The sequence below is a fragment of the Eulemur rufifrons genome, chromosome 11 (genome assembly GCF_041146395.1).
Source record: "Eulemur rufifrons isolate Redbay chromosome 11, OSU_ERuf_1, whole genome shotgun sequence".
Taxonomy (NCBI): domain Eukaryota; kingdom Metazoa; phylum Chordata; class Mammalia; order Primates; family Lemuridae; genus Eulemur; species Eulemur rufifrons.
In genome coordinates this window covers 7685506-7701683 of record NC_090993.1, presented here as the reverse complement: position 1 = coordinate 7701683, position 16178 = coordinate 7685506, and the positions used below count along the sequence as shown (strand labels likewise).

Genomic DNA, 16178 nt, shown 5'->3' with positions numbered 1-16178 from the left:
GTTATATCAATTTCAAAAAAATAATATATCTAATAGAATTAAGACCTATTTCTACTAAAATTTGAGATTTGAGAGATACCTCCTAAGCCTAATATCTCTTTATTCCAAATAGTTACATACTATTTAACAGAAATATGTTTATAAGAAGATCCCTTAAGTCCAGAAACTAAACAGGTTTTCTCTTTATGACTGTGCCCTTTAATTTTGTAGTGAAATTGTTGACATTTAAACAAGTAATGCAATGAAAAAAGTAAATGTTGAAGGTAAATATATATATACACACATATATATAGAGAGAGAGAGAATGGTTCTATATGTAGAAAATATGAAAGGTCAAAAAGTTATTAGAGACTAAGATATTTTAAAATGTATTTTTATATTTTTTAAGCACCATTTCAAAGTGTTGTTTATTTTTTCAGTTATCTGTTTCTATATAACAAACCACACCAGAATTTATGGCTAAAAAATAACAATGGCTTATTATTTCTCATGATTCTCTGTGTTGGCTAGACTTAGCTGGGTGGTTCTTCTGCTCCATATGATATTACCTAGAGTCACTCATGCAGCTGTATACAGCTGGAGCTCAGCTGAGGTTGGAGCATTAAGGTGACTTCACTCACCTTATATATGTGTCTGGAGTGGCTGAAGTCTAGCTAGACCCGTGTCTCTAGCAGGGTAATTGTACTTCTTCACACTGGGCTTAAGGACTCAGAACAGCAAAAGCAGAAGCTCCCTGATCTCTTAGGGCTTGGTCTTGGAAGTCCCAGAACATTATATTCACCACAATATATTTAGGTCACAGCAAGTCACAAGGCCATCCAGATTCTAGCGGTGGGGACATGGACTCCACCTCTCAATGGGAGGGTTGGTGTGTGCATGCAGGGAGGCAGTGGTTGTTGGCAGCCATCTTTGCAGACAGCCTTCCACTGTAACAGGCGTAAGACACCTTAGATATATCAGCAAGATAAAATTATATATTCTTTGGGAATTAATCCATCATCAGAATTATGATGACAGAATTCCAAGAAACACTTCAGTAACTAAAGAATCTTAATATAAGTAAGGATTGGAATGGATAGAGAGCGTTATAGTAAAGATGACAGTCTTTCCGGAATTAATTTGTAGAGTTAGTGCAATTTTAAGTCAGATATCTACCAGATATGTTAAAGAAGTTAATCACATTCATTTGGAAAATAGGTAAACAATATTCAACCAAAAAAATCTATTATAAATCAATAATAAGTAAAACAACAATAATGATTCAAAAATGAGAATAAGAACTTTTGAAGAAAAATAAAGAGCTCAGACGGAAAATCTGAATGTATTTAAGAATTGGGAAAGGAATTTATGTATTATATTTGGATTTAGGTATTAGGAAAGTCAGTTTTAGAAAAAGTAAAAGGAAAATTACCATTTGGAAGCAAGGTTATGCTTTAATTATGGAGTAGTGAAAGAACATGCAAAATGTAATATCACCAGATCAAAGTATTTAAATATTTAGACCTTTTATGAACCTGAAAGAGAACATTAAAATGAAAAGGGAAATACTGGACTATAGGAAAAGATTTTTTAATAAATGTGATAGGTAAAACCAGGATGTCTAAAGTACATAAAGGAACTTACCCAGCAAAAAACAGCAAATCCACAGTAAACAAATGGTCAAGGCGTTTGGAAACACAGTCTACAAAAGAAAAACACATAATAAACAAGGAGGTGAAAAATGTTCACCCACACGTATGAATTCAAAGGATAATGAGCTACCAGCTCACACCTTTTGAATATGAAAAACGATGCAAAGACTCTGGGAAGCTATGAAGAATACTCACAGCTGGTATCATAAAGATTATAAAGTGATCTCTTTTTGTTCAAGCAATATGACAATACGTAGTTTGAACCAGAAAACTGTACCTACCCTTTGACTAGAAATCTAATTCCTGAGAATTTACAGATAGGAAGTTATTCAAAAAAATTAAAAAGCTTCCAATAGAGAAGTATTATGCAGCATTATTAAAAATTAATTAAGGAGTCACTAAATAGGCAACCAGTGTCTACTCAAAAAACTAAATGTCAGAAAATCCGAAGTCCTTCATAGGTCCAGGAGGGTGAAGGCATTATAACTTGGGTGCCACGTGCCCCTGCTGGCGGCCCAGACCTCCTGACTCCCCCGTGCTTTGAAGGTCTGACTGAGTCACATTATAGACTTTGTTATAACGTATGCAGTTATTTTGTTTGGTGGGGTACAAGATGTGCCCTTTGCACATCAGAATTGCGAAGTGAAGTTGACGATCTATCTAGTACAATGCAATCGTTTTGCAGCCCTGCAGTGCTTATCATATCCTTTGTTATGTAGAATACTGTCAGGTTTAGGGGTATCTGATAAATACATATAACAGCTTTCATCCCCCTCACGCATGGTAATGGGAACAAACCCAACTAGAAACTGCCTGTTAGTCAAACAGTGAAGCAGAAGAAGGGAGGTAAAATCTCTTCAAAAGTTAAAGGTTTTAAAGTATAATAATTCTCATTAATTAAAATATCAGGAGGCAATTGGTGTATTCTTGAACATTTGTTGAAGAGATGATATTAAGTGAAAACAAGCATCAAAGGCAAAATGACCAACTTAGTGATCCTGGACTCTGGATTCAATGTCTTCACCCCAGGAAGGCCTGTCCTCCCCTCTAGATTTCCGCCCTGTCCCCATTGGTGATGACGATCATCTTCCCATAGCTGTTTGGGTGTTCAGATGTGTGTCTGCCCTGTGTGTAAGACACTTGCAAAGTTAACAACACATACCAGGCCCACTGTGGAAATGAAATGTTCCACATAAGCGTATTTTCAAAAAAAAAAAAAAATCTTGTATTTTTAATTTATTATGTTCCATGGGCCCTTGGTTTCCTAAACAGAGCATAATCATCAATTTTTAATGATGATAATTTTTTCAGTTCTGAAGCTTAATCTTAAAGTTGCTAAGGTTAAGATTATTGATATTTGACAACTATGTGTATGTGTGTGTGTATGTGTGCGTGCTAGCATAAACAAAATGTGTGACACTGATAATTCCTAATGGTAACATAATTATTGGGGAAAAAAGAAATCTTTGCCTATTACATAGATGAAAAATGCAAAGTCAAATTTAGTATAATAAATTGACTTAAATTATCTCAAAAATAAATGTAAAATGTTTTAGGCCAACACCAATAGTTGTGTTTTAAGTAAAGAATAATGTCAGGGCCTTTTCTTGTTAATTACTCAAAGGCTGATTCTAGACCATTATCTTTCTGCAGATATCCATGAGCTGCCAGAGGCCTAAACCAAAGTATTTTATGTTGAAATTAGTACAGTGTAGCCTTTTTTTTTTTTTCCCCCCGTTTCCTGGCAGTTGGTTGAGTCTATTTCTGCAATCCAGTAAGCGCCGGTGTCAGAATCAAAACCTTTCATTTTCTACATGTAGCTACAAAGCCCCACCTGTCTTTAGTTTGTAGTTGTAACAAAGACATATTGGAACAGCTTTGTTTGTGGAAATAGGTTTAGTATAATCTAGCCTCATACTTGTGTGTCCCGTATGACAAGTATTTGGCACATGCACTGTTGTCCTGTTCCTCACCCTTGGCAGATGTAGTGAGTTGATCAGACTTGGCCTTAGGTTCTTAGTGCTGCAGGCAACCTGGGGGCTGGGTGTAATGGGAGTTATTTGGAATCAACTGTTTTGCCATCTCAGTCCTAGATTGATATGGAATAGTCTGTTGACTGTCCATCTTCTTGTTAAGGGCTAAATGCACTAAAATAAGAAACTGACATGAAAATATGGTTTTATAAAAGATTATTTAAAGGAGCCAGGTGTGGTGGCTCATGCCTGTAATCCTAGCACTTTGGGAGGCTGAGGCAGGAGGTTCACTAGAGGACAGGAGTTCAAGACCAGCCTGAACAACATAGTGAGACCCCCATCTCTACCAAAAAAAAAAGTCAGGCATAGTGGTGCACGCCTGTAGTCCCAGCTACTCACAGTGCTGAGGCAGGAGGATCACTTGAGCCCAGGAGCTGGAGGATGCAGTGAGCTATGATCACGCCACTGCACTTCAGCCTGGGTGACAGAGCAAGACCCTGTCTCTTAAAAGAAATTAAATAAAGATTATTTAAAGGGGTGGATTGTTTCACGAGTCAGCCATGTCCAGTGACCTACCTTAGCCAGATGTGCTTACACAGGAAAGAACAGAAGGGAGAAACCCGAGGAGGCTGCACATGTGGCGTGTGGGTGGCTGGGTCTGTGCTGACCATGTGCGTGAAGTTCATACTCCTGTGCTGCCTTTTCTGATGGCTTTGTTTGTGCCATTGGTTCCATGTTGTTAAATCACTTGATTGCTATATACTTATCACAGGATTAAGCTGGAGGGGCATAAAGCTTCCACTGGAAACTGTCACTAAGATTAGCCATTTTGTAAAGTAGTTTAGCGTCTGTAGTTAATCAAGTAGCATTCTGTTTGCATTTCAACCTCCCAGGTTTTTCAGATCCAAAGCGAAATCCTTTTTGTGAAGGCACATTGCTGGCAAAACAGTTTTTGGCTTCTTGCTTCCTGACCAGTAGGACCTTGTTTCTCCCCAAGGAACATCTGAATGGCTACCCATAGCAGATTCTGTTGCTGTCACATATGTGGGTATTTTATCAATTAAGGTAAAAATAGATGAAGCACACCAAGACGCCTCCACCAGGCATTTAGACGTGACCATCAAACCCAAATATACTGAGAAAGACAGGGATATAACGGAGTTATCACTGGGTTGCATAAAAAGAGGAAAAAGAGGATGAGTCATTGACACTCTTTTAATAGGTGAGAAAAGTAAACTGTCCATTTTCTTTTGACCTTCTTTTTTACCCAGTAGTTAAATTCACTGTGGAAAAAAGTTACATCTCCTGTTGATTTTTTTTTTTTTTTTTTTTTTTTTTAAGTGTCATGTGTTCCCTTACTTGGGGCCCTCGGAGAACAGGACGTTATGTTGGACACTACAGGAGCCCAACCTCCCCACCCAGCCCCTAGAGCAGCTGAGCCCCAGCCAGGATCATCCACTGCGTTTCTTCCCCACCTCTGCCATGCACATTGCATCGTGTGCACAAGTGGGCAACGCCCAAATTACGCTGTTTATCTTCATTACGTGGCAGAGTATTTCATCATATGCAAAAACCCTACTATTCAGTGCCAAATTGGTAGCGTGATTGTGTCTCAGGAATGTATAGGTACAGAATGTTTATCATCTTGTAGAGGACTTGACACGTGGAGAGTTACAGAAAGGTTAGTTGAAGGTGATCTGCCTGCCTGGGAAGGGACACATGGCTTCTCCACCTGGTTGGAGAATGCCCTGTGCGATGGGTCACTTGGTGGACTCAGTGTGACATCCAGGAGGGCCCAGGCCCTCTTCAGCACCGTACCCGTGGCTTACGCTGGGCTTTCTCTCCTGCGCTCCTGGCAGCGTCGCCATGGCCATCCTTTTTAATTAACTGGAAGCGTATGGCCCTCCATAAACCAAACAAGCAGGTAGCCTCATTAGCAGGCTCATCCAGCAGCCGGGGGGAGACAGAGTGGGATAAATTAAGAACAGAGCACTCCTGACACGGCCCCAAGTGTGGTCTCCCCACCATGACTCCATTTGCATGAAAAGGACTGCCACAGCACTGACACGCCTCCGTGTCCCTCTGATTCCAGCTGTGCGTGTGTGCGTGTGCTCAGAACCGAAGGAGAGAGACACCAGACGATGGGGGACATGGATCACTGCATAGATTGCTTGGTTCCCACTTCCACATGGTTCAAAAACAGGACTTTTTCTACATGCCAGCCAGTCAGCATTTCTGGACCACTATTCTCGGTCAATGCTCAGCCCCTAGAGCTTGAGCCAATCTCGTACCCATTCTGATGACCACTCTGTTTGCTTTCCTTCCCAGCTCTTGAAACATGAAATGCTACGTTCCTAGTGCTAAACAGAATAAGATAAGGCATTGTAGGCATGCTGATCATGGGTACTACTGCTGTAAAAACTGCCCTTCAGATCTTTTGTTAAGGGTTTCTAGTGAGATTACTCTTAGCTAATCTCTCTCACCGCCGCTCTCTTTATGGTCATGGAGTGAGTCACTTAAGGAAACCCAAAATTGTGGTGTGTGCCTGTGGTTGGATCCATGTATATGTGGCATGCCACTTATCTCTTGTACATTACAGGCCTGCTTCCAACCAGGACAGTTAAAACATGAAATGTGTCACCTCACCACACTGATGTTACATCATCCTGACTCTAGAAGACTTCCTCTGGTTTCTGTCTCTCACACACACATACACACACACACATGCACACCCACTGTTTCACGTGGCCCCATTACATGGGCTTTATGTGGGCCCCGGAGATTCTCAAGTACAGAGAGATACTCCCGTTCATAGGAAAATTCTAAATCTTATTTCAGGTCTTGACTCAGATGAAGAACTTGGCCTGCTCTGTCACCACTCGTCCTATCTAGGTGATTGTCTGGGGCCGGTCGGTGGCTCTTCATACCCTGTAACCTTTTCTGTATCTTTCATGTGTCTGCACGTCTGCATGGGTAGTCACGCCCTGGGGGCTGGGGGTGCACAGGGGGACATGTGCCCTGCTGTTTTGTCCCAAGAATGTTGTCCTGGTTTGGGGACAGCTTGAGGAGAGGTCCCTGTCCTTGGTTCTGTTCATCAGCCGAGTCATCATGCAAGTGTTGTTCATGCATAACCAGCAGCTTTGGCATTTCTTGGGATGTGGAAAGAAGAAAGCGGATTGGCTCTAGCAAATCTAGTATCTGCTAACTGTCCCCGTGGCTTGACATGTGTATGCCATGCAGCCCAGTGGGACAGCCAATCTCCATGCTTTCTCCTTGTCAGCAGCTTGCCTGAGTTTGTTTTTCTTTGTTTTATTTCAAAACAGAGCAGTGACTGATTTAGGGGGCAGGGGGATTGTGTTTAGCTACCACATTAATTTCCACAAAGAAACATTGCCTTGTGGCTATCACTAACCCCTGTTTCTGTGTGTCTCTCCCCTCCCCAGACCAGAGGGTGGCATCCTTCTGCACCCTGACAGATATGCAACACGGGCAAGACTTGGAGGGGGCCCAGGAACTGCCCCTGTGTGTAGATCCAGGCAGTGGCAAAGAGTTCATGGACACAACTGGGTATGTGAGCCCCTGTGGACCCCTCCCTCCTGCTCTCGTAGGCCAGCGATTAGCAGAGATTCAGCTCAGCCCCACTCAGGCAGGGAGACCATGTTCTACCGCGCCTTCTCCCAGGCCTGAGGAATCCAGAGAAGGGGCTGAGGGGGCCTGGCTCAGCCTCCTGCCTTGCTCGGAGGACAGCGCTTGGCTGCATGACCGTTCTGCCCATGGGCAGGTCCTACCTGCCAAGACCCATGACCCCACACCCACAGTGGCAAGCCTCACTGGCCCAGAGGACGAGTGGGGGCCTCAGGGTCAGTGTCTGTTGCCTTGTTACTGCTCCAGGCACTGGGCAGGAGTGCCGATCAGCCTTGCACCTGCCAGGCCACACAGGCTGGCCTGCCAAGGGTATAGTACCTCCCAGGACCTGGTCCTTGGTCTGGCCTCATGTCCCCCACTGAAGTGTGTCAGAACTTGCCATCCTGTTGCCCTGTATTCATCCTCCCTGAAATGTGTGTTTTTTTACTGGTGTCCTTGTTCCTAATTCCAGCTTCTATATGAAGCGAGTCACTGTTAACTTGCACATTCACTTTGATAAAGAGCTTCATAGTATGTTTATGGTACGGAAAAGCAAATTGGGAAAATTGAATCTACGTTTGGTTCCCAGGACTTCATTCTGGTCCACCCTGTGTTGGTTGGACAAACTAATTTAAATAATCTATGTTTTATTTTCCTACAACCTGTATATCTGTAGAGGTTCTGAATACCTTTTTAAATCAGTAGCATCCCAAGATGGGTTTTCCACCAAAGCAGCAATATGGGCACTTTACCAATCTGACATAATTTATCACCTTGCTGGGCTCTAAGCACATGAAATAATTATTTAAGCTTAACAACAAAAATGCTGGATGAAATGTCACGACTTCCCCTCTCTTGAGTCTTTCTGATTCTGTCCTTGTTTGCCAGGGAGCGTTCTCCATCCACACTGACTGGCAAAGTCAACCAGCTGGAATTAATTCTCCGGCAACTCCAGACCGACCTTCGGAAGGTAAGAGCACAGTCAGAACTCTTTCTCTTACACTGTCAACCCCCCTTTAACTAGTACAAATAGGTTGAAGAGACTCGGGAAAGAAAGCTACCCTAAGCCAAAACCAACGGTAAACAGAAGCAGAGACTCCTGAGGCCCGATTCCATTTTCTGACCTGCAGCTGAGACAGTTTGTTTTGGGGGATGCAGGGACCAGGTGGATGTGATTCAGCGAGGACGAGCCCTCTGTGCAGACCAGCCAGCAGTTGTACCACCTCTCTGTGAGCTGACCTGAGAGGGGTTAATAACCCTCCTTTATTAAAAGGATTTGCTCAGTAAAATTTAGATTCAGTCAAAAGGCTGCACTCAAAGATCCAGAAGGCCACAGGTTTGCCAGCCATGGTGGTTGCTAGAAAACCCCGTCCCCACGAGCTCTGTCCTCCCCCTGAGTCAGCTTCACAGCCCTCAGAGCTTCTGCTCCACATCAGCCTGTGCGCGGCTGGTCCTCTAAAGAAGTGCCGTCAGCACTGTGCTGGGTAGCGTTTGGCTGTCCAAGGCGAAACGGAATGGAGTGCAGTGGCCAGAGGGTGATGGGGCCAGGGTGTCACAGGAAGGCTTTTGTCATGGTAGTTCAGTTTTTGAAGAAGGGAGAAATCATAGCTGGTGGAATGGAGATGACGATGAGGGTGAAGAGCCAGGGAATGAAGTTCTGATCTGGTCACAGGGAAGGAGCTGGCCTTGGGTAGGAGTTAGGGACCCCGAATGTGTGGATGCCAGAGGAGAGCAGGGCGTGTGTGCACGTGCATGCATGTGTGCATACATGCATCCACACACGTGTAGTACCGACAGACATGGGTGGGCAGAGCTCTCTGCTGATTGTTTCTCTTTTTTCCAGCTTGGGTGGTGGGAAGGAGCACGAGAGGTTTGAGCATAGAGCAGGGGGGGAGAGTAGAGGGCATATTGACGGGGTGTATTCGGTAGACTGGCCAGACGGGACTGAAGGCACATCTGAGTTTGTACCATAAGTTAAAGTGATACCTGTTGGCCGAGTTTTGTGCTTTTCTCCAGCATGGGCGGCCAACAGTCCCAGTTTCCTAGGATGGAGAAGTTTTCCAAGATACGGAACTTTCAGTGCCAGACCCAGCAAAGCCCCAGGCAGGCTGGGATGGCTGGTCACCTTGTCTGCAGCTGTAAGTGTAGGACAGTTGGAGAGCTGAGCAACAGTTGGAGAGCTGAATTTAACCACTATTAGGGTTTAAACAGGAAATCAAGATAAGGCCACAGACAAGGATCCTGGCATGTGTACACATGTGATTAAACTGAGCGCCCAGAATCTACACTAACTGAGGAAAAATAAGGTCCCTGCTGGGAGTTGCTGTTGATGGACAGTGAAAACAAGAGTAAGATTTGGTGGAGTAGATCATTACTGGAGGAGTAGATGCTGGAGAAATTATCTTTAAAAGACAAGGGATGGTGGTCAGGAAGTGGGAGCTTGAGACTTTTAGGAAGGGGTGCAGTTACTGGCAATGGCGAGGACAGGGTGTGGCCATGGCGTGGGCTTAGGGAGGGTGGGGTTTGTAGGTCGAGAGGAGGCGATGGAGAGGCTGGATGCCAGAGTTGGATGGAACATGTCATAGATCCGAAATCTTCAACAAAGACGGCAGGAGTCGGCGGGGAGAGAAGAGTGAACCAGGTTCTGTTTTCACAAACGATAGGAAGGGTCTGGGGGTATGGTAGATAATTACAACAAGGAGGGGTTGTGGGTGCCGTGACCCAGTGGCATGTTTCTCAGCGGAGGTGGAATTGCAGGGGGAGCAGCCGTCTGGACTGGCAATGGGGGGTGTTTGCCTGCTGACCTCCACAGCGAGCTGCTGGGGACCGTGTCCTCTGGACAGAGCCAGGGCTCCCTTAGGGCACGGGGGTGAAGGGAATGTCAGGGGAGAGACAGGGAGTGCAGAAGGTCTTCATGACAGACTACGAGTCCCATGGGTCACAGTAAGAGGCTTGCAGGTCATGGAGAGCAGGGCAGCTGAGTTGCAGCAGGGGTGCTCTGAGCCACACTGGAAGTGACGGTCACTGTGGTAGGGAGTGACCAAGGGAAGTCAGGGCCAGGGCGGCCTGCCATCAGTCCCTCCAGGGAAGTCAGTCACCAGCTCTCATCCAGGCCGATGGTGAGGCAGGTGGTACTGGGGAGGGTCTGGAAGGGGATCAGGAAACGGGAGGGAACCTCAAGAGGAGGCCAGACATGTCGCAGGTGGGAACATCTAAAAAGGCCGTGGTCACCAGCTCACCCCACTCGGTGCTCTAGCACAGCACTGCGGGTGGTGTCTGGTTAGAGCTGGCAGTCAAGTCAGACCCATTAAAAAAATACCGATTGTCCTAATCTGATGGTGCCCCCGCTCTCCATTTAGGGCAGGGCATCCCTGTTGGCACTAGGGAGCTGAAGCTCGTGTTGGACAGTTTCGTTACTGTATGTAGAAAACTCCAGATGTGATTCTTCTGAAAATGTTGATTATTTTTACATAATTTTTAATGGCAGACTTTAAAGGTCATCATGGGAATATAGTGTAGCAGGAGAGCTCCAGATGGAATGAAAGGCCCGAGTACTTATTTTATTGTAAACATGTGTAACAGCTCTGTTAATACCAGTTGCGTATAGTGAGTAAGTTCTCTTGGAAAGCTCTGTGCATTTGTCAAAGGGTATTACTTTTAACTGCACCGTAGTCTCCCTTTTTTGGATAGCGGGTAATACAAACTGGGATTAATGCCCTTGCCGTATAAAGGCCATCTTGACACCCCTTGAGAGCTAAGGGGACTGAAGGGAGAGGCTGCGTGGAGTCGTTCACCCCCTTCCCTTGGTATCAGGCAAGTCGCCTCACTGAAGAAAGCAAATCCTCTCCCTCAAACAGTGAATAAGCAAGAATTAGAATAAGGGATTCTTGTGCCCCAGCGTGGGCGGAGCGAACATAGCACTCAGCGTGTGTGACTCTGCTTGTTTCTGCTCGTGCCAGGAAAAGCAGGACAAGGCGGTTCTCCAAGCAGAGGTGCAGCACCTGAGACAGGACAACATGCGGCTGCAGGAGGAATCCCAGACGGCCACGGCTCAGCTGCGGAAGTTCACAGAGTGGTTTTTCAACACCATCGACAAAAAGTCTTAGCCAGTCCACACCTCGTCAAGGGACCGTTGGGAAATGCCTGTTGTCCCTTCAGAGTCGCAAACGTGGTTTTTCAGTGTGCTTTCAGCCAATCGTAGATGTTTTGCTGTCCCATTCTGTGTAGCACCATCCACCCCAGCGGGCAGGGGGCCACGACTCCTCAGTGGCCATAGCAGAGAGCAGCGCCCACGGGAACACGAATGTCACTCCTGGTGTGAGGATGAATGTAGGTCCTGGCGTCAGCGCAGACCTTTTTCTTGCAGACTGCTAAGGCGGTGTCTGGCGTGGGCCAACCTCAAGAGGGAGAATCGCTGGGTTTATTTCCTCTGTATCAGGTGACTTGGTAGAGACGTTACAGCAATTTACCATAGTTTGGGCTTTAGTATTGTAAAATAAACATGAAAACAAATAATCAGACATATACTTTAATGTTAAAGGTGCTCTATTTTTTTGGATGTACAGTAGTTTTATTTCCGCAGCCACATTATCATAGCAATAAGAGAGGAGGCATAGTAAGTAGCTGGAGAAGCTTTGTCAGGGGGGAGGAGCACTGATGTGTTTAACACTAGTTCTAATGCAGTTACTTTAGAGACTTATTTATTTGCAGGAACAAATGGTGCCTGAATATTAACAGTGTTTTGACTTAAAAAAAAAAAAAAAGATACATATGCCTTGTAAATGGCTCACTGAGTTGTCAGTAGTCACTTCAACTCTTAGTTCACTTTTGTATAGTTGCTCTGCTGGAAAAAAAAAAAAGGGTAAATCTGCTTACTCATAGAACCCCTGTATGCTGTGAGCCGGCGGAATCACTTGTACGATGCCAGATTTGTTTATCTTTGTACAGAAGCTTTGATGAAGTGTCTTGTATTTAACACCCTTATTTAAGCTTATTTAACCTTAAATTGTTAATTTTATAAAATTTGGTTTGACCTGCACTACGATTGAGGGAGGGGAGGTAGCAGCAAGCCCAGCAGAGACTGCGCTTGCCCGAAACAGCCCGAGAACGCAGGGTGGGGAGATTCTAACGACTGGATGCTGCTAGTACGAGTTGTTTGTATTGCTTTACCATTTTTAACTGTTATATTTGAGGTGAACATACATTTTGCTTTTTTAATAAATGTTTAAAAGTCCACAAAAGTAATGGTGTTGTCAGGTGAATGTGGATTTTTTTTTTTTTAATGATTTAATCTGTTAACAGTCTGAATGTATGTGAATTTATTTCTGGTCATTTAGGATCTTGATTTGTATTAAATACTGTTGAACTGCCTTCTTACAGTATCCCAAACTGATTTACAGTAAAGAGTAACTCATATTTATTAGTAGCCTGCTGTGTGCCAGACACTATTCTAGAGCTTTTCATCAGCCTCATTTAATCTTAGCGGCGCGCTTAGTAGTCCCGTTTGCAACTGCATAAGCTGTGGCTCAAGTTAAGTAATTGGCCCAAGGTTGCCTTTTTGTATAATTACCATCTTATTCAACAAAGAATTTGGTTACAAGAAAATACAATAACATAGTAAGAATGTGAAAACTAATCAGGAAGAGGGAAACTGTAAAGTGAATTCAAAGGTAAGACAGAAGACACAAAGCATGGACCCCCAGTGGGAAGGGAAACACCAGTAAGTACATTGCTCTCGACCTTCTGAGAACAGAAAGCACAGCAAGAGTTTAGAAGAAGCAGAGTGATTCTTGGAATTGCCCTGGAAGGAGTTTCCCATGTGGGCTTGACATGAGCAGTGTGTTGGAGAATTCGCTGTCCCGTCGTGGGTGTGCAGCTGGCCTCCTAAGGCTTCTCTTGTGACCACTCTCCGTGAGACACAGGCACACCTCCACAGTGCGCCCAGGGAGTAAGGACTTGCATCATCATCCTCACTCTTTCCTTATGATCACCATGTGCCAGGCGCTGTGCTAGGAGCTAAAGATCCAACAGTGATGAGCAAAAATCACGGCCCCCTCTTCACTGGCATCCAGCTGCTGTGGGGAGACAGACACGAGATCACTTCAGAACATCGGACATGGAGATACAGTGCCCGGATGGGCTGACTTGAGTATCACAAGCACTGACGTCACTGGGACAGTTCCTGGGTGCTGAAACCACTCCCTCCGTGAAGGTGAGACAGGGTGGTCCCTGGGTAGGTGAGTGGTCCAGGTAGAGGGGCCACGGGGTTCTACAGCTCCCAGGCTTAGTGTGTTCTAGAAATCTGTCAGAAGCCGGGAGATTCAGAGAAGGACAGGGTGGTAGGGGATGGGCCTTAGGAGCAAAGGCCACATCGTGAAGGAACTGGTGGCCATGGTAGAGTTTGGATTTGGTCCCAAGTCAAAAGGAAGCCACTGAAGCAGGAAAGCAGCCTCATGTGAGCTGTTTTAAGTGAGTTATTCTGACTCCTAAAGGGGACTGGATCATACCGATCTTTCAACTTTTTCTGTCTACCACATGCAGTAAATACTTCAGGCTTTGGGAGTCAAATACTAGATCTACATATTTTAAAACTTCTATTTACTACCTTTTAAAGATTATAAGGAGGCCGGGCGCGGTGGCTCACGCCTGTAATCCTAGCACTCTGGGAGGCCGAGGTGGGTGGATAGCTCGAGGTCAGGAGTTCGAGACCAGCCTGACCAAGAGTGAGACCCCGTCTCTACTAAAAATAGAAAGAAATTATATGGCCAACTAAAATATATATATATAAAAAAAATTAGCCGGGCATGGTGGCGCATGCCTGTAGTCCCAGCTACTCGGGAGGCTGAGACAGGAGGATCGCTCGAGCTCAGGAGTTTGAGGTTGCTGTGAGCTAGGCTGACGCCACGGCACTCACTCTAGCCCGGGCAACAGAGTGAGACTCTGTCTCAAAAAAAAAAAAAAAAAAAAAAAAGATGATAAGAACTGTTCTTAGCTCACAAGGCCATACAAAAACAGGCCACCCCCCGGCACAGTTTGCTAACCCCAGGTACAAGCAAAGAGTAGAAGAGGAAGACGAGTCCAGGTGAGCGATGGTGCTGAGGTGGCCTGCAGGGAGGCGGTGACGGGGAGAGACGTGTGCAGGCCACACGTGACGGTGGAGCCCACATAGCAGCTGATGGGATAGGCGGGAGGGAAAGGCTGGATCCAGGCATAAGCCCTGAACTTCAGGGGAATTAATGAACTGCTTGTTTTTCAGACAGTTTTCCATAAATATTTCCCGCCTTTAGTAAAAGCTTAACAAAAGACAGTTGTCCTGGCAAGGGCCTGGGACATAGTTCTTCCTCATCACTGATCCAGGGCGGATGCCTTTGCTTTAGAGAGCAGCTACCCAGGTGGAAAGGTTGACACTGTTGAGAGAAAGGAACGCCACAACCTGGCTGAGTGGAAAACCAGTCCAGCAGCCTGAGCGCACCTGTGGGCAAGACCAGGAAGTATTTTTTTGAAAACACAGTTGTCAGTCTCTACTAGCAAAAGAATGAATAATCTCTCCAGTCTGTCTCCAAAGGGCCATGCCAAAAGACAAGGCCAAAATGATTTTGGTTTCTTAAACTTTTTCAAACAGATGTTTCCCATCAACAACGAAGCTGTAGAAAAATCGCTTCATGCTCCCACAAAACATAGTTTTGAGCAACTTGGCATCCTGGTGAACACTGTTGCAAAATGCACCCGCTTAACTGAACATGTTGGCTTGCTGTGAGGACTTACTGGATATGAACTAAATATATTGGAATATAGCTGCTAAAATTGTTGTTTTAGAATAATTAAGCAGGTTTATTTTTCTAACCACATGGGGTGAACTATTATGTGTTAGTATTAAGGACATTTTAGTATGTGACAAAGCTGATTAGCATATTAGAGGCTTTTATCCTATCTCTGTAGCAGGGAGAAGGTTATTAAAAATAAAAGTTACAGTTGAGGGGGATAACAATACGGTCCTGCATTTGCTGCTCACAATTATCTTTTGAAATGACAGGAGTCTGTTGTCCTGCTAGCCACTAACATGCAGAATTTGATTACATGTCACTAACCAGGAGTCTTTAAACTCATGAAGCCGTGAACCATAGCTGCTTGTCTGCACAGCCGAAGGTCAAAGAGATAGCTATAAAAACAGTAAGAACAAAAGCTATGATAATGATCGGTGAGTACAGGAACAGGAAAATCACTTGCTCCTTGCGTAAAATATTGGCCTGAAAAACCTGGAACTGTCCTTTAGGGAAAGAATTGGCATAGAATTTAGACATTCGTGCATTCTCTAGTTTTAGCGAAGACGGGACTATAACCTCTTGAAGAATCAACTCTTGTTTCCAACCAGATGGAAGGTCTGTCACTAGAAACAAGCCACCCTCTACCACAGCAGTCACCACCTTACCATGAAATACATTTGTGTGAACCTAAGAGACAAAGGCCTACCACTTTCAGTACCAGCCACTGGAAATCATTAGATAGTCTCAGATCCTCTGAAATCAAGCCGCTGTTTGTTCTTCAGAATTTCCAAATTGGGGTGTCAGGGAGTGTGATAGTTTTTGCAAATACTTTGCTCCTTTGAATGGCTAGCAAAAAGCGAGTTCAATTCTTGATTTGCGTGTCTGTGGATTTTGTGTTTATAAATTTAAAACTTCCCTAGTTCTAGTGTAAGCAATTCAGGCGTGCTACTCACTCCCAGGAAAGAACGTAGATAGAGTTGAATGGGTTTAATTCAACACCTGTTTACAGTCAGATCAGAGGTAAATATGTTTGTTCGTGACCCACAGGAGGGAAAATGGTAGCAGATCTGCCAAAACCCAAGGAATGCATTAGGTTTCTGACCTGCGACCTCCATATTAAACCAAAGGCCAAGCTTCCTGACATTTAATAATAGGAATTAGGCAGAAACGTAAGCACAAAGTTTTCT

The 16178-nt window shown here is 44.7% G+C and overlaps 1 protein-coding gene across 2 annotated transcripts in view; it reads left to right on the top strand.

Moving 5' to 3' along the window:
* The window catches only part of SIPA1L2 (signal induced proliferation associated 1 like 2), a 202938-nt gene extending 190466 nt beyond the window's left edge, over positions 1-12472 (top strand). Inside the window, exons 20-23 of one of the 2 annotated variants that reach the window (XM_069484690.1) lie at positions 6443-6496; positions 7048-7171; positions 8117-8198; positions 11188-12472. In XM_069484690.1, coding sequence (XP_069340791.1) covers positions 6443-6496; positions 7048-7171; positions 8117-8198; positions 11188-11334 — 407 coding nt within the window. In that variant the 3' untranslated portion in view covers positions 11335-12472. The remainder of the gene's footprint in view (positions 1-6442; positions 6497-7047; positions 7172-8116; positions 8199-11187) is intronic. The other variant, XM_069484692.1, reaches the window with a different exon arrangement.
* The last annotated feature ends 3706 nt before the right edge of the window (positions 12473-16178 follow it).